At 35.5% G+C, this 17,950-nt stretch overlaps 3 protein-coding genes across 4 annotated transcripts; 2 read left to right on the top strand and 1 right to left on the bottom strand.

Annotated features, from left to right (window-relative positions):
- Positions 1-484: 484 nt before the first annotated feature.
- si:ch211-214p13.8 (uncharacterized) lies at positions 485-3,873 on the bottom strand. Its single transcript, XM_056755659.1, has 6 exons — positions 3,808-3,873; positions 3,054-3,392; positions 2,890-2,925; positions 2,625-2,750; positions 1,749-1,786; positions 485-1,016 (listed from the first exon to the last, which is right to left on the bottom strand). Exons 1-6 carry the CDS (start codon positions 3,842-3,844, stop codon positions 783-785), a joined length of 810 nt encoding a protein of 269 aa, XP_056611637.1. The 5' UTR covers positions 3,845-3,873; the 3' UTR covers positions 485-782.
- A 4,811-nt stretch (positions 3,874-8,684) lies between these two features.
- si:ch211-214p13.3 (nectin-1) lies at positions 8,685-11,525 on the top strand. The gene is made up of 5 exons (XM_056755389.1): positions 8,685-8,986; positions 9,471-9,776; positions 9,981-10,080; positions 10,771-10,919; positions 11,070-11,525. The coding sequence occupies exons 1-5, from the start codon at positions 8,926-8,928 to the stop codon at positions 11,090-11,092; spliced, it is 639 nt and encodes a 212-aa protein (XP_056611367.1). The 5' UTR covers positions 8,685-8,925; the 3' UTR covers positions 11,093-11,525.
- A 351-nt stretch (positions 11,526-11,876) lies between these two features.
- u2af1 (U2 small nuclear RNA auxiliary factor 1) lies at positions 11,877-17,391 on the top strand. 2 transcript variants are annotated; one of them, XM_056755834.1, is made up of 8 exons: positions 11,877-12,013; positions 12,553-12,640; positions 12,761-12,824; positions 12,922-12,971; positions 15,623-15,721; positions 16,375-16,508; positions 16,777-16,869; positions 17,109-17,391. In XM_056755834.1, the coding sequence occupies exons 1-8, from the start codon at positions 11,970-11,972 to the stop codon at positions 17,224-17,226; spliced, it is 690 nt and encodes a 229-aa protein (XP_056611812.1). In that variant the 5' UTR covers positions 11,877-11,969; the 3' UTR covers positions 17,227-17,391. The 2 variants fall into 2 exon arrangements, with proteins under 2 accessions (XP_056611812.1, XP_056611811.1); XM_056755833.1 differs by lacking the exon at positions 11,877-12,013 and adding an exon at positions 12,222-12,355.
- The last annotated feature ends 559 nt before the right edge of the window (positions 17,392-17,950 follow it).

Here is a 17,950-nt window from a genome sequence, read left to right on the forward strand (position 1 = left end):
TCTTGACTCTGAGAACTAGGTTTAACTGTGTTTTTATTTTGCATATTGGAGAGACCACCTCTTTGGTAAAGGAACAGCTCTTGAAGAAATGTAAGGTTAAATGCTTTGCTCATGGAAACACTGGTGATAATTTGATCTAATTCTTGTGAGGCGCAAACCTGCAACCCTTAGCTTACCAGCAAAAAGCTTAACCACAAAGGTTACAGAAACTTTCCTGTAGCTGCAACAGTTATCATGTAAGACACTTGGTCTAAAGCTTCTACTGTAGAATTTTGACAGTCTAGAATTTTGACAGTATGAGCACTAAGTACATTCACAACTTAAATATTTTGTTGTTCTTAAACTGCAATATCTTTATTTGCTATAATAATAATGAATAATATGAACATTCGTGAAAATAGTTCAAACCACAAATCTGACAGAACATCCAGAAATGACAAAAAAATATATATAAAAAGGAAAACACATCTGTTACACATAAACATTAGCTGTTACTATTTTAACAGTCTGTAAGTATCACTTTTCAGGTGTTGCAAAGGCCACTGAAATCATGAGTGGTTTTCAGAATGAGTATCACTTTCACAGCAGTTTTCCATGATGCAATGATGGAGGTAACATCATGTGATAATTAATACTGTGGGTGGTGAAAACATGAAGCATTCATCTCCTGCTTCCTGTTAGGCAGTACAGCATGAATAATAAAGTTAAACAAAACTATCTCTGGCTGGGATCACAATTTAATGGACTGGAGACTTCCTCTGTCTAGATCTGCAGATGATATGTCATGAGACCCGGATCGATGCATAAACTGTTAACTCCTCACTTGTCCTACTACATGATGTGGTCGATGACTGTGTAGGTATGAAGTCCTTTAGAGATGCATAGACAACCCGGCTTGTCTGGTTATCTTTCATGTTGGACAATGATTCATGAACCGTATCTGACGCAGACGCTGTATACTGTTCACGAGGTAATGTTAGGAGCTCTTGATTGTGCTGCAGTGTTTCTTCTGAATTCTAGAAACAGACAAATTCATTATGTTACATTATCATTTAGCCAAAGTGATGTTGGGATGAACGTTGGTTTATACTGTATACATACTTTGAAAATTGGTAATCTAGTATAAAAAATGTAATGGTAGGCTATAACAAAACATTTTCAGAATAAGAACAATTTCCAGTAGCTGAACTGTCCCAGAGAAGAACAGATTAATAAAATTAATAAAAAGAATACTTGAAGGTTATATTGAATATAAGATATTATTACGAACTGTGGTGAATATTTCAAATGACAGATAATTAAGAATACTAAATATTGTGTAATATGGCACCAATAGTCACCAATACAAAATTCCACTCGCTCAAGTTAATACAAAATGTAATCATCATTATTAACAAAGTTGTAAAAAGTAGTATTTTTAGTCCCCCAAAATTAAGATAACAAATATATAAACAAACAAATCAAAATACCATAATTTGTACAAAAAGACCCCCACAACAAAGAGTTTTAGCACAATCAATCCCTCTCATCACCTTTCATCACCCTTTCAAAAACTGTAGGCCTACTTTTTATTAAAAGAATGTAATCATTTTTTAATTAGAGCGACAGTAAAAATATTGAGATATGGTCAAACTTTGGAAAGATATTGAGATTTCTAATTTCAGGTATAACACCCTTCTTGAATGGACTGTTTATTGCATTGTATGAAAGTTTTTGTCACATGCAGAAATGTAAATTATGAACTGTACCTGAACCTGTGCTCTTCGGTTGACCTTTTTCCTTGAACCTAAAATATGATCAAAAGTAAGGATTATGTCAGACATTCACTGAGAGTAAGTTTACACTTAAATAACTTTTAATAATCATTTTCTTAAATCAATAAAAACCTAAATGATTTTGAACACATACTGCACAATTCTGAATGTTCATAAAGTTTCTTTCCTAATAATGAAAGTGTATTATAACCTCAGACCCTTTGAAAAAAGGCACATAAAATCGGAAACGTATTTAGTTATTTTAAGACACAATCTTCTCAGTTGAACTTACATCACTCACATACATTCAAATATTGCACGGCCAAATGTATCATATGTGGTTCAATCAGGTCATTGTTTCTTCTCTACTCTTTATAAAAAATAAAAATAAAAAAACATCTAACTTAACTCTGTATACTGTGTTAGGTTATATGAGACAAGTCTTCTTTTTTGATTGCTTACCCCACCGGTCGCTTTGGATGAAAGCGTCTGCTAAATGACTAAATGTAAATGTAAATGTATGTCTTGTAACTGTTGCGATCTGCCACGTGTGTATGTTAAGAATCAAATTAAAGAGATTTGAGAGCAAACGAATGGGTAGGATTTTAGTAAATCTTAAATAATATGTTGTTCTGTTTAACTTACAGTTATTGTGGTTTTAAAGGTCATATGATATAATGATATGTTTATATATGACATTTTTATTGATCATTCTGGTCATAATTTTCTTCTTATAGTAAATATGAACAATCTGCCATTCATGGTTTAGCGATGAAAGCAAATCCCACAAATTCGAACAAACAGAATATTCTTAATTAACTAACCCTTTAAACATCTCAAAATCCAAAAAAGACAGATACAGCTACTCACATTTAAATCCACTGGCAGAAAGGAAAGTGATGATTGTTAAAAGGAATATCAGCATCACTACAACCATGCAGATTGATAAATAAGGCAGCCACCATGGAGCTGAATACATGCCCTGTGATGTTGGCACTATAAGCAAAAAAAAAGAAAAACTTAATACAAAGTTAGAAAATTATAGACATACAACTGGGAATTTTTCATGAATATATCAATAGCTCAGAGTGGAACATTTGACAAATTATGCAAATAATCTTGAATCTGCTCTTACTTTCAGTACAAGAGATTATAGTTCCAGTGCAGTTATCTGTGGGATTTAAAAATAGCTTTAGTAAACAGTCAATAATTATTCAGCTACAGCTGATTTGATTGTTTGGGTACAGTGTAAAATGTTACTTTTAATTGCTTACTTAAAGTTAAAGTACAAATAGTTACCTGTGACAGAGACATTTATTTGATGGCTGGCCGATGATATGTGTGGAAGTTTAAATTCACATCTGTAGGAGCCTTCGTGATACTTTGACATATTTATAAAAGTTAAATATGAAGTTAAGTTCAGGAAATTAAACTGCTTCTCTGATGATGAAATTTGATCTTTGGAATTTACTGGAATCCATTTTCCCAATTCATCAGATTTAGACCATGTAATATTGATTGGCTGACCATCACAATACTTTAGATTGCAGGAGATCTTTAAAGATTTGTTCAAACAGACTTTATGCACAGTCCCTCTGACAACTTTAAACACTGGACATTGTCCACGCTGGCCTTGACCTTAAATATAACAATACAACAGATGAAAATAGCAGTGAACAGTTATGTATATGAAAATAACAATCAGGTTTAAATAAGATTATATGGTGAGAAACTTCATAGTAAAACAGTGGTTCCAATCGAAATCGATATAAAAATGCTTGTGATTTGTAAATATAATGTTGGTTTAAATCTACAATTTTTGCTTACAAAAATATATTTTAAAATGATATGACTCATCTCTCACATGCACTAAAAAATTATACCATTAAACCATCTGTGCCTCATATGCACTTAGATTATTCTTAAAAATGCATATTTTGAAGTGCTGTTAGTTCATTAAGTTAATTTCATACATTTTTGAATTTGTTGAGAAAAAATCACTGCATCTGCAGTCTCTTCATTATTTGATAAAATGAAAAAAAGAAAAACACACCTTGTGCATCACTGCTCACATAGAGGATGAAAACCATAAAAAGGGTCAGGAAAGCCTCAGTATTAATCAAGTACAGCCAATCCATTTTAAACACAAGGTGTTCTCAAAATCTATAGAAAAATCATCCGGTCATATTGTTTAACAAACTGTTCTCATACTGTATTGTTTCTTCAATGAGGTACTACTTTTTACTTGTGGTTTTCATATCCTTTACCTACGCTGTACATCCTGCTTTCTTTGCTTGTCTGCCGTTTTCTGCACTTTTTATGAGCTTCACAAGCTTTTGGACAAAACAAACTTTTTCTCGATGTCTTGTTTTCACTTTTTTGCATATTTCATACAGTTTTTGCATCACACACAAAAGATAACATTCTGTGATCACACAAGGACTTTTTTTAATATAAATTTAAACGTGTTACCTAAGTGAAAATTTATATTCAGTATAAGCTCACCACATATTCACTATATTTGAACATTTCACCACTTGATTTCTTAAAAAGCGCATGGCTTAAACTTTTCACAAGAGCAATAAGAAGGAAGTCAAAGTGATTTAGCTTCAGTTTTGAGGAATGAAAGAGGAAATATGCTGAATGACCTCTTTGCAGCAGTACTGAAAGATTCTCTCATTTGTAATAAGAAATAACATGTATGCTTTACTAGCTAGCTTTAGATAATCGGCCCGTTTTAATAAGGAGGTTCAACCAACACAGAGTATAAATGTAAAGTCTGAGCTGATTTACACAGAGATGAGAAACTTTTCGTTTTTGGTTTCAGATAAGTTGATTTGAGTTAGTTCTAACAACTCTGGGTAAACTTACCTCGAGTTTAGCGCTTGAACCACAACTGTGACAAGCCATGATCAATGGAACGCCGATATTATGATTCTCCATGGCAACGGCACCAAAAATAGCAGCATGGTGGCAGCGTTTGAGAGCGAAACACTTTCTCCTCTGCATACAGGTGATTTGCTTATGTGCTGAAGTTGACTAATATTTAAATGAATAAATAGAAAATGTACCAATAAACAAACAAATTAATCAGAAAGTAAATGAATAAAAAAAAGAAATTAAAGAGAAATAAAAGTTGAGTTGGTCTCTGTGTGAACAAAATGTGTGCCAGGAATAACAGTATTGATGAATGAATGAGACACACCATTTACGATATTTAAAGGGGGAGGAGATGGAAGGAAACTCTCCCGCTCCTGACCAGATTAGGTCCACAGAGTAAGTTACTATGGTTACTGACTCTGAGTATAAGTGACCTCTCTCACAAAATGACATTACATACTTTATTAATTTATTTCCTAATGCATCTAGCATTGTGACAGTATCAGATTGTGCTTTTATAGATTGCACTTCTATTTGCAGCCTCTTAGACATCCACATGTTTAGAGCCACATATGTCACTTCTTAGCAGGCTAAGTGTGTCTGGCTTGCTGTGTGGAAATAAGGGAAAGTGTTTTGACTCAATCTCGGTTATACCCCCTGGGACTAGTAATGTACAGTATGCTTTTATTTGATGAAAAACCTACAGACCTATAATAGCTCAGTTATAGGAAGTTTGTGCTGTTCGGTGTGCACAAATAAGATAACATAAAGTTAAACCCTGAAACATTTTAAAAGTAACATGGTTGGCACAAAAATGTTTTACAAAAATATTATTTAAATGTTTAATAATCTTTTATAGATTTTTACCATATCAGAGCATACATATCTAGTCCCAGCAGGGGGTAAATAACCGAGCTTGAGTCAAACCACTTCCTCTGACTTCTTATTTCCACAGTGCAAGCAGACATCCCTTGCCTGCTAAGAAACTATTTATGGGCTCTAAACATGTGGATGACTAAGAGGCTGCAAATAGAAGTGCAAGGTATTAGAGCACAACTTCTCAATGCAAGATGCATTAGGAAATAAATCAATAAAGTATGTCGGTTGTCATTTTGTGAGGACAATTAATTGCTGCTAAACTGAAACACAGTGAGAAGTTAGCAAGAAGTAAGTGAGGTTATAATCTAGAACTAGCTGCTGATGTAGTGAAGCCTGCATGTTCTTATTACAAGTGAGAAAATCTTTCAGTGCTGCTGCAAAGTGATCTTTCAGCATATTACCTCTTTCATTCATGAAATCTGAAGCCTGATCTTCGACTAGCTTGTTAATGCTCTTGTGGAAACTTCAAGCCATGGATCTTCTAAGAAATCAAGTGTTTTAATAAAATTCAAGTAAAAATATAAAGTGACTTTTGCACCGGTATTTGGAGTGTATATAAAGCATGCAGGGCGAAAGTGTGGAATTCCAAATGTCTTTAGTGAAATAACAGAACCAAACACTTGAATAAAACTGGACAAACCAGCTTTTTAAACATTGAGAGCAGTTCGAGACAATGAGAAAGCACGTGACCACCACACACTAAACTCAAACTCATGGACCAAACAAGAACTCATTGTGACATGAATGCAAACAGGGGCATTAATACAAAGGGGAAACAAAGGATACATTATTTTGCTGCACCCTTAAATGCATGTTTTTAGATGTGGTTGAATGATGACTCCCATTGGTGTCTGGCGCCTGAGTGCAGGGACAGACCCATGGTTGAGTTCATCAAACTTATCCGTTGGATGAGTGGCTCTCGCATAGGTGTGAGCGAGACCACCCGGACCACCTTCCTCCCCATCACTCCAAAGTCCTCCACCGACTCAGCAGCCCGCGGTTATCCTGGGGTTCCAGTCGGGCCAGTCCAGTGTTACAGAGTTCCCCGAGCCATCCGCTCCAAAGCAACTAGGGTTTTTGGTGTTCCGGTGTTCCACACTGGCTTCCGGTTTACGCGACACTACCCCGGCATCTTATGGGTCCGGCACCACCCTGGTCCCCTGAACTGCCGGCACTCCCATGGTCGCCCGAGCTCCCGTCACCTCCCTCCCTAATTCCCGGTGCCGGGAGCATCGTCCTTCAGGCTTCCGGTCCCATCTGCCCTGCACTAGCCTCCAGGAGTACTGTAACAATCCTGTCGGTCCCCAGACAGTTTTCCTCGTGTTTTCCCCAAGGACTTAATTTCTCCAATCTCCCTCACATGTCCCTCATCAATTATCCACATACCTGCCCGTAATCAGGCTCATTACCCGGTCACTATTAGTACCCTGACTGTTCCTTCATGTCTTGTCTAAAATGTAACTCCTGTGTGTTTACTCCATTGAAGATCTTATCTTCCTTGGTTTTTCACTGCTTGTGGACTTTCTTAAAGGAATTATTGTTTAAAAGCATCTTGTCTGCGAGTGATCCTACAGTAATTAAATTCCTACAAGTGGAAATGCAATAGCAGATCTCCAATTCCAGAGCACTCTAATCATAATTCTTATTAAAATGGAATAAAAGAGCCCTCGGTAACACTTTATAATAACTGCACGCTATGAATCGTTAGTTAAGCATCAGTACATAGTTAATTAATCATTTATGAAGCATTGGCCCCACATTAATAGACATTAGTAAGCAGTTTATAAATACAGCTATAAATGCTTTGTTCTTGATTTATAAGCATGTATATAATATGCTTAATAATCAAATTTTCATACTTTATTAAGGATGAATTCATCATTTCTAAATTAAGGATTACATTACTTACAAACCAGTTAGTTAGGAGTTGTCAGTGGTTCATGAGATCATATAGAAAGTGTAAGTAAATGATTATTAAACTCTTTGAATGCACATTTATACATCTTATTATTCTGACATATAGTCACAGTTACTTAATTTATTAATAAATGCTTTTTCAACACACATTCCTGCTGTAATTCATGATTAATTAAGGTAGTTATAAAACATTTACTAGTTGTTAGATAACAATTTTTTGTGAGCTCATCTAAAGTGAGGACGACATATACCTTGTAAAGCATTTACAAATGAGAGTTGCATATCACTTCACAGTTATATTTTTTCTGGAGGTGTGCAGGAAATCAGAAGTTTAATTTTCATTTTATATCTATTCATTTAATGTTAATTTATATGTTCGGTTGTACAATTTTTATTTTGCAGAGTTTTTATTTTATTGTATATTAAATCGTTTTATATTCATTAATATGTACAGTTGTACAGTTTAATTTCTTTTGCATCTTGAAATAAATATTTCTATGTTCTTTATCCCTCTGTGTTGTGTTTTTCCTATTTCTGTTTAGAAGATAACTGAGCCTTTAACTCTCATTTTTAGATGCTTTACAAGACATACATAGTCCTCACTTTAGATGAGCTCACAAAAATAGTTAACTGACAACTAGTAAATGTTTTATAACTACCTTAATTAATCATGAATTACAGCAAGAATGTGTGTTAAAAAAGCATTTATTAACACATTGAGTAACTGCAACTATATGTCAGAATAATAAGATGTATAAATGTGCATTCAAAGAGTTTAATAATCATTTACTTACACTTTCTAAATGATCTCATGAACCACTGACAACTCCTAACTAACTGGTTTGTAAGTAATGTAATCCTAAATTTAGAAATGATGAATTCATCCTTAATAAAGTATGAAAATTTGATTATTAAGCGTATTATGTACATGCTTATAAATCAAGAACAAAGCATTTATAGCTGTATTTATAAACTGCTTACTAATGTCTATTAATGTGGGGCCAATGCTTCATAAATGATTAATTAACTATGTACTGATGCTTAACTAATGATTCATAGCGTGCAGTTATTATAAAGTGTTACCGAGGGCTCTAATCTCATTTGTTTCGAGGCAAAGTTCAATTATAGAGCTCTCTAATTTAATTATTACAGTAAAAATGCAATTAAGTAGCCTAAGACTGTGGACAACTTTAGACGATTTATTTGGCATGCCACATTACGAAGGACTACGAAGAACGTCTCCTAAGGTTTAAATTCAGTCTGTGACCGAGCAGTTCCTGTCCCTTAGGCTTAGCTATTCCCAAAAGCATTTTATATCATTTTGAAGCTTATGGTTGACATAATAAATAAATAATTGCGAAATCAATAGTAAACACTGAATTATAAACATGAAATCTGAAGCGGTAGGCAATAGTCCACAAAACGAAAGCAGGTTATTATGTAAGATCTGACACTTGCTAGAGAAGGCAATCGCTTCTTCCTGATCTATGCAAAGATGTTCTTCCGTCTCATTTTGACGATAACTGGTATTTCGCATTTCATCAGCAGCGCTAAAGGTAAGCTAAGCAATTCTCACGATCTTTCGACGATGAATCACTTAATGTGTTTATGTTGTTTTTGGTTTAAAATTGCCTTACGGTTGCTATCTGATTTTTCTCATCATTCCATTCTAGGCGTATGTTCTCTTTAACCCAACAACAAGCAGATATTATGATCTTGTTGTCTTTTTTGTGGATAATTTAAGTTATTTATTAATAATAACATATATTTTGTCTGTAGGGTAAACCCAGATCATATGGGTAAACGCTGAGTCACTATGTGACAACCTTCTCACGTTCTTTTTTTATCAAGCTATTTGAAACCTGCTTGTGGGTATCATTTCTAATAAAAATAATTTAAGAAACAACTTTTTTTTATTATTAAAGTCTAAATTGTTATATTTGTGTTTATATTCATCATGGTTGTATGTTTTAGTAATGCTGACATGTTTTATCTTTAAAATGTTTTGAAGCGTTTACAAATTTGACTGTTTATCAACAGTTAACCCTTTAAATGTGAAAGTGACTACTGATCCTGTTCCTGTGGTTGGACGGTTTGATGTCAACCTGGCAACCTGCACAACTTCCACATCCCAGTCACCAGCTCAGGTGTCATGGAATTTAGGCACTTTGTCAGATTCTGTTAAAATAAAGAACTCTGTTCAGAATCAGGATGAGATGTACACAGTCTCAAGCAGTCTGATCGGTGTCCCAACTGTAATGATGAATCATCTAAATGTGAAATGTGTGATTAAACATCATTCACTGAAAGAGGAACTGGCGATTGATCATAAAATGGTGGTGCATTGTAAGTTAGGCTACATGATTATCTTTTAAGATTAACTTTTTGGCAAGTCTTCTATTAGAATGAGCATTTTGGTTAATGTGATTGTGAAAATCACTATATTTAATCTGTACTATTTATCCAATTGTTTTCATTTATACATTAATAACATAAATAAGTTAAATACTTTATTGCTGATTTGTCAGTGATATGTTTTTTGTGTTAAAGATTCACCTCAGCTGGTCTATATTACACCTCTACTCAGTGGTGACGGGTTTCAATGTGAGGCAGATGCTAATCCCAAAGCCTTGCTATTCAGCTGGAAAAGGTACTTACTTTTCCAGTCCCTTACTTGACTCTTCATTATCATATTGAGATTTTCTTTATTTTATTGTAAATAAATGTATTTTCAGTCTAATATGTACAGTAGACCTAATGTGAAAAGGTACAGTAAAAGAGAGAGTTTGATAAAAGGTGGATTTGAACTACTTGGCACGCAAATGACTTTCTATGCCACTGGATGTTTCCACATCGCTGTTCTTACATTTTCTTTTTTTCAGAGTTTGTGTAAATAGGCTCTGCAATTATAGCAGGGCTGATTACACTGTGTGATAGTAAACTGTCTTCCTTCCTTTTGCATCCCTAAAATAGAGTGGATTAAACAGGAAGAGCACTGAATGTTGGCAGGCATTAACATTAATTTGCCTGGCAAATGATTTGTTATTTTTTCATATAAAGTATATTACATGTTACATTAAATGGTGTTTGAGGCATGGGATGATTTCTATTTGTATGTTTTTCCTTATTGGTTTGTTTTTCGCTTGGTTTTCGGTGTTATGTTTTGTGCATTCTGTGAAGCAACATGTGTTGTCATTAACTAGACACAGACATGTGTTCAGTAAAGACAGATTGTGTTGTGTTTGTTTTCGTTTTTAGAGTCTATTTGAGATTATAGCATAAAACGGATTTTATCATTTAATAAACATGGACACACAGCATTTTTCTATTGTTCATGCAGGATGAACCAGACCATCAATAGCAATGCAATAAAAATAGAGGGCAATAGACTGTACTTATTGAAACTAACATCTGATCTCAACGGCCTCTATATCTGTGAAGCATCTAATGAGTATGGCACAGGAACTGGCTCACTCTACTGGCAGAAAGGTGAATGCTTTTACTTACTTTCAAAAAGATGAACTGTGCAATTGAAATGGCATTGATATAGATAAGAATGTCCAAGAAATCTTGAGTGGGTATGCTTTGATCAAAGAAGTGACAATTTCCTTTTTTGTTTTTATTGTTCCTCTTTTATAGGAGGTTTCCATTCGGAGCTTTGAGTCCCTCGTTTTACTTGAAGATTCATCTCCCATTAACAATTTTGAAGTTGGTCTACCTCAATTGTTTGTTAACATTGTTCACCATATATTAAATAATTTATATCCTGTTCTAAGACTATAAAAGACGCTTTACAAAATACAATATCACAAATTATGTACATCACAATAACTAGCGAACAGGAAGTTTCTGGTAATGTGTTAGTTCTCAGGCTTGAATTATGCCACATTTGTCATTTGGTCATTATCCCTGCAGCATGATTTGAAACAGAAATTAATTTTGCATGCTTTAACAGAGCTCCATGTATTTAAGAATTCTTAAAAAATCAAATTTTTTAATTCCTGTTAGATTGTACTATTTAATGTTATATTCTTTGTTGTCATCATAATTTATGAGATGAATCTCAATATTAAAGAATGATTTCACAAAACTTTACGTTGTTTCGATTTCTTAACATCTTAAGCATGATTAGAGTTTCTGAAATGTAGAAGTTCATGCAGAATTGTAATGTTTTTAAATACTGACACTGCACCCTTATGTGTAAACTTTGCCAACTGACTGAACTTTCCAGTGCTAAATAAAAAATTGACCTGAGTATCCGCTTTGATGGGCCATAACAAAGTCACACATCTAATGAACACATAACAGCTTGTAACCTGTAACTCTATTCATTCCACTTATCAAACAATCAAATAGAAATCTGGCTCCTTCGAAAATCAATGCTACATGTCGCCTCTGTAAATGTCTACTGGAAGTTTTGTTGTGCAGTTGATTCGCATCAGTACACTAGGTGGCAGTACTCCGATTCTCCAGCTTCAGTGTCTCTGATGATGCTTCATCAGCAGAAGAAACTGTCCCACCGTTTTTCTTTATTTCAAAATGGCCGAGTACCTGGCGTCGATTTTTGGTACCGAAAAAGACAAGTGAGTGAGCGCTTATTCTTAAAATATATCATGCTTTTGATGGTTTAAAAACGTTTTCAGCATCGTGTAAGCATCTTTGCATCTCCGCGTGTCGGTAGAATATATAGCTGTTATGTTTTATCATGCCAATGCCTCGTGTGGCTATTAGCGTAACTTGCCTTATTTTTGCTAACATGGCGTGCACTCGTCATAATTATAGTACTGGTTTTACATGGTTTAGACAATGAGCAGTTTTATACGGCGATTAATTATTATTGAAAAATGTTTAGGAAATTGTGTTCTTTGTCTCATAGCGTCGCCGTGGGTGCCGCGCGTCTCATTCATTGTGTTGCGATCTGATTTGTAAGCTGCACTACAGTTAGCACAGAATAAAGACCATCATGGCTAAATATGTTTATTTCTAGTTTACTTTCCTTTATTGTACTGTGTTTGATTGGAATCATTGTGTATATCGTATGACTAAAAATTCGGAAAGCATTAGCCAAAACTAACTAGCCTCTGTGTTAGCATTTTTCCTGAAGTGTTTGTGTTTTGTACAGGGTTAACTGCTCGTTCTACTTCAAAATTGGAGCATGTCGCCACGGAGATCGGTGTTCCAGACTCCACAACAAGCCCACATTCAGCCAGGTAAAATACATAACGTTACCCGTCTTTAACCGACATTTCCGTAATGCATTTCTGTAAACGTTAGATGACTGTCTGGTATTGGTCAAACAGTTAAGTGTAGATATTTGATGTGTGTTTCAGACCATTGCTCTCCTGAACATCTACAGAAACCCACAAAACACAGCACAGTCTGCAGATGGAATAAGTAAGTCTCGACTCTTTTGCACGGATCCTATTCATGTGTGGTTTGTTTAAATGTTCCTGGACTTAAACTCGCGCATTTTGTTTGCCTGTTTTATTAGATGCTGTCAGCGATGTTGAGATGCAAGAACATTACGATGAGTTCTTTGAGGTAGGTGTCCTGCTCTCCTTGAATTGTGGGAGTGTGGTGAGGAAGATGGTCATCCCTGAAGAATTTTAAAGGGGTCATATCGCGCGAACGTGTGTTTTTCTGTGTCTATAGTGTGTTTTAAGTTGCCCATGCATTTATTAGACACATGAAATTGCAAAAATGAATGTGTCTGAACAAAATATACATTCTATCTAAAATGGGATGCTCACCTAGACCTGCATGAAACTCCTCGTGTAACCACACCCCCCACAAATCTCTGTCTGTCTGTGGTAAGAGTTGAGTAAGACCGCCCAAATGTATACGCAATTAAGGTGGGCGTACCTGTCAGTACAATTGTTTTGGAATCTGATGTTCCAAATATGTTAAGAAGTGTTACATTTCCATAACACGCTTGCAGTATTCGACCAATCACTACGCACTGGTTTACTGGCCAATCATAGCACACCTCGCTTTAAATAGCAATGAGCTTTGTTAAAAATCTGCGCATTTCAGAGAGGCTAGGCAAAGAGGACATGCAAACATGCACGGTATGTGAAAAATACAAGTTTTTTAACCTTAAATCGTGCCTACACATAGCATTACAGCGAAAACAAACGATAATATTCATTTTAGCCGTGTCATATGACCCCTTTAAAACAAATTTAACATCATGCCTATTCTCAGGTTAAAGGGAAACATAGGGCGTACTCGCATATATCCTGGTTGCTCTCAACTGTGCATGAGCAAGATTGTTCCTCTCCCCACTTTCCTGCTGGCCTGTGCTCACATTGCTCTTTACCATCCACACCCGGGCTTGCTTTCATCATTACGATGCAACTCCTTCGAAGTAAACAATGCGTTCCATCTCAGCCCACGGAATCCATAGCAGTATTCAGTTTAGGGCTTATAAGGGGTGTTTAACGTCATGCACGCTGCACGGACCAATCTGCTTAAATTATGTCATATGAGATATGCTTATTATGCTTTAAAATAACCCCCACGTACTTTATTATCATAAAGCCGATCGTTAAACACGGAGTTGCATTGTTCGACAAACCTAATATCTGGAGTAATTTTGGCCGCAGCAACACACACCTGCACGTGTAGAGTGCTGTAGTGTTGTCACGATACTGGAATTTCTAACTTCGATTCAATACCTACAAAATATAGATTTTCGATACCACAGGAAGAACTGCCATTAAATCAAAGTAATAAATTTAGGGCCTTATTTTTAAGTTAATGTGAACAAGACTAGACAATGAGGTATATATTTATATTATTGATTAAAGAGGTGATTAGCCAGAAATACGTGTTTTTCTTTGTCTTTGGTGTGTTATCAGTTGCCCATGCATGTAAGACACCTAAAATTGCAAGTGTCGGAACAAAATATGTATTTTATCTAGAAGCGAATGCTCAGCCAGACCTGCCTGAAACGGCTCGTGTAACCACACCCCGGCGAATCTACGTCAGCTCGTAACACGATTTGACAAAGACCGGCCAAATCTAAACGCAAGTAATGTGGGCGGTCTTGTAAATCTCATTATACTATCACAGGCGCAGCCTGATTTTCCGAATATGGTAACAGGCGTTACATTTCCATGCAGTATTCGACCAATCACTATGCATTAGTGAACTGGCCAATCATAGCACACCTTGCTTTTCAGAGTGATGAGCTTTGTAAAATATCAGCGTGTTTCAGAGAGGTGGAGCAAAGAGGAGATACAAACATGCACAGTATGTGTAAAATACAGCGTTTTTTAACCTTTAATCGTGTATACACATTGTATTACATCTAAAGCAAACAATAATATTCTTTTAGCCACGTCAAATGACCTCTTTAATTGTTAATTTAATGTCAATTTTACTAATACATTTAATATTTCAAATCAAAGTTGTATTTGTCAGTTTTAATGGACTAGAGCTTAGACTACATAAATATTTGAGAGATTAATAAAGAGGTTAAAGAGTTTAATAAATACTCGTATTACTCATTCATTGTTCATTAATGTTAAAAGCCTACATTTATATAAGAAAAAAATGTTTTGGCTTTTATTGACATAATCATTGATCATTATACATATAGACAGAAACGTAAACTTTATACGCAAGAACTGTTGCATAGACTCGCACTGGGAATCTTTGTAAATTTAACAACGTTTAATCGGAACAAATGAGAAGATTGGATGCAATCATACATCAGCGCACATACATAGAGCATTATGGTAAACACGGAAGTGCAAACGTGTATCACATGTGAGAACTGTTCCAGAGACTTTACCCACACCAGCATCGATGTCAGCTGAATCTCGAGGAGGAAATGACAGACGCATCATTAATGTCATGCTTTCAGTTTCGCGCTCCGGCACAATTCAAGCTCATGCTGCCCCGTTTCCAAACCAAATCGCGCTTCAGCCCACCTCTTCCAACCTGGCCAGGGTGGAGTAAGTGAACCATGCCTTCACTTGTGTAAGTGAAGCGTGGTAGCAAACACTCAAACTAGTCAATCAAACTGCGCCCGGGTGCGTTTGACCCCTAGAGCCTGGTTCGATTGACAATGTGAGTACGCCTAAAGATGCTGGTCATTTTTTTGTGCTTTGAACTTTTCCCGGTTTTGTCTCTTTGCTAAAATACATTGCAAATTATTTATCTCATGTCACTTATTCATTCTCTAGGAGGTGTTTACTGAAATGGAAGAGAAGTATGGAGAGGTTGAGGAGATGAATGTTTGTGATAATTTAGGAGATCACTTGGTGGGCAATGTCTATGTGAAGGTGAGAATGTTTTCCTTATTGTCAATATACAGAGCTAACTACTGATGCATATCAGCAGATATATATATATATTTTTTAATTAATAGTTCTTCTGACCGTTCTTCTAATGTGTTAATGAATACACTTGCCTAAATATACATAGAAGTTGTAAACAACTTGCAGTTAGGTTAAAGGGATAGAAGAACACAAAGATATTCAGAAAAATGCTTATAACCAAACAGATCTTGGTGACTCCCATAGTAGGAAAAAAATCTTACTCAGTTTTTTGTTCTGTTTAATACAAAAGACGACATTTTGAAGAACGTAGAACAGCAAACAGTTCTGGGGCACTTTTGACTACCATTGTATTTTTTTCCTACAATTGTAGTCAATGGGGGGCAAAATCTGTCTGGTTATAAGCATTCTTCCAAATATATCTGTCTTTGTGTTCATCAGAACAAAGAAATTAATACAGATTTGGCTCAACTCGAAGGTGAGTAAATGACAGAATTTTCTTTTGGGTGAAGTATCCCTTTAAAGAAATGTTACTTGGGGTTGAGTTTGTCCAGTTCATTAATATTTATAATTATTAAATGAGATTTTAAACATTGGTTTTCTCGTAGCATATCAGTTCTACTGTATTGCAAGTTACTAAAACGTTTTTTTCTGTATAGTTCCGGCGTGAAGAAGACGCTGAGAAGGCAGTGATTGATTTGAATAACCGCTGGTTTAATGGCCAGCCCATCCATGCCGAGCTCTCTCCTGTCACTGACTTCAGAGAGGCTTGTTGTCGACAGTATGAGATGGGGTAAGTGATCAGATAACCAGCAGAGCATTGTATACATTCTCATGTACAATCAGGAGGAAGAAAATGCCAAAATATACACCTTCTTTACATAAAATGCCCAATTTCCGTAAATAAATGTTTCTGTCACATTTCTATATCTCATGCCACAATGTTGATTTAGGTGAAGGTGTGTACTGTGAGAAAGTAGTATTCATTTTTTTGCAATATGTTTACTTTGATTTCTACTGGCTTCATTATGGCTGATTGCAATACATTTGTTTTCCTGCAGAGAGTGCACTCGCGGTGGCTTCTGCAATTTCATGCATCTGAAGCCAATTTCAAGGGAGCTCAGGAGAGAGCTGTATGGCCGCAGAAGAAAGAGGTCTGTCTTTTGTGAAAACTTAAAAATAAAAGTTGTTACAGAGTGCGACTTAATAACTTGTAAAATAACATTGCTGGCATAAGGCTGCTTTGCTGTTTTTTGCTTTATTATCATCTGAAATGGGAGTACAAACAGAAAAAGATTTAAATTTTAACAGAGATGATATTAAACTATAAGACTTGATCAAAATCGAGTGATGAACTGAGAAGCTCTAGTAAAATGTCCTCTCTCTTACACAGGCATCGCTCTCGTTCACGTTCTCGTGAGAGGCGCTCTCGTTCTCGAGAACGCAATAGAGGTGGAAGAGAACGGGAGAGGCGGAGGTCAAGAGATAGGGAACGCTCTGGACGATTTTAAACTCCTTCCTTTCTGAGGCTGACACTCATTCCTCAAGACCTGTCCAATTCTGTCGTGATGAAAATGTGATAAATGTTGAATTTAAATTCCCTGATTTCTTTATCCTCTGATTTCTTTATCCAAGAACTGTTTGCTTTTTCAATAAAAGACCCCTTAGACATTTTAGTGATTTTAGTGGTTATTACTTCATAATGATCTTAAACTTGTCACTGTGTCTGGATTTTTTTAAATGTTTATATCCAGTTTGTCTTTAATTTGACTTTTGAACAGATGCATATTATGAACACAAGTTTCCTAATGTGAAGTAGTCAAAGACCGGAAGTTTCTAACATTTTCATGTTTTTTATCGTATTGCTTTCTATTACGTAAAGTATATATAACACCAGACTGCTCGGTTCCATTATTAAATCAACCAATAGCAACCATTCTTTGTTGTAAAAGTATGATTTTACTACAATATTGTTTAACCAGGGTATTTGAAGTAAACCTCTGGTAATACAAATGGCATTAAATCTGCAAAAAAAAGTTAACCATTGCTGTTTTCTTAAGCATTAAATTGTCGCCATTAGAAGCGAGAGAAGTGCATCGGAGTAAGAGACTATTGTTAGTTCAATGCATAGCTAAACTGCACTTTAAACACTAGTGCCTGGTTTCACAGACAGCGCTTATCTTAAATTTTGTCATTTGCTCACTTTTTGAGTAGTTCCAAATGTGTATAAATGTC

This window comes from Triplophysa dalaica, chromosome 8 (genome assembly GCF_015846415.1).
Source record: "Triplophysa dalaica isolate WHDGS20190420 chromosome 8, ASM1584641v1, whole genome shotgun sequence".
NCBI classification, from domain to species: domain Eukaryota; kingdom Metazoa; phylum Chordata; class Actinopteri; order Cypriniformes; family Nemacheilidae; genus Triplophysa; species Triplophysa dalaica.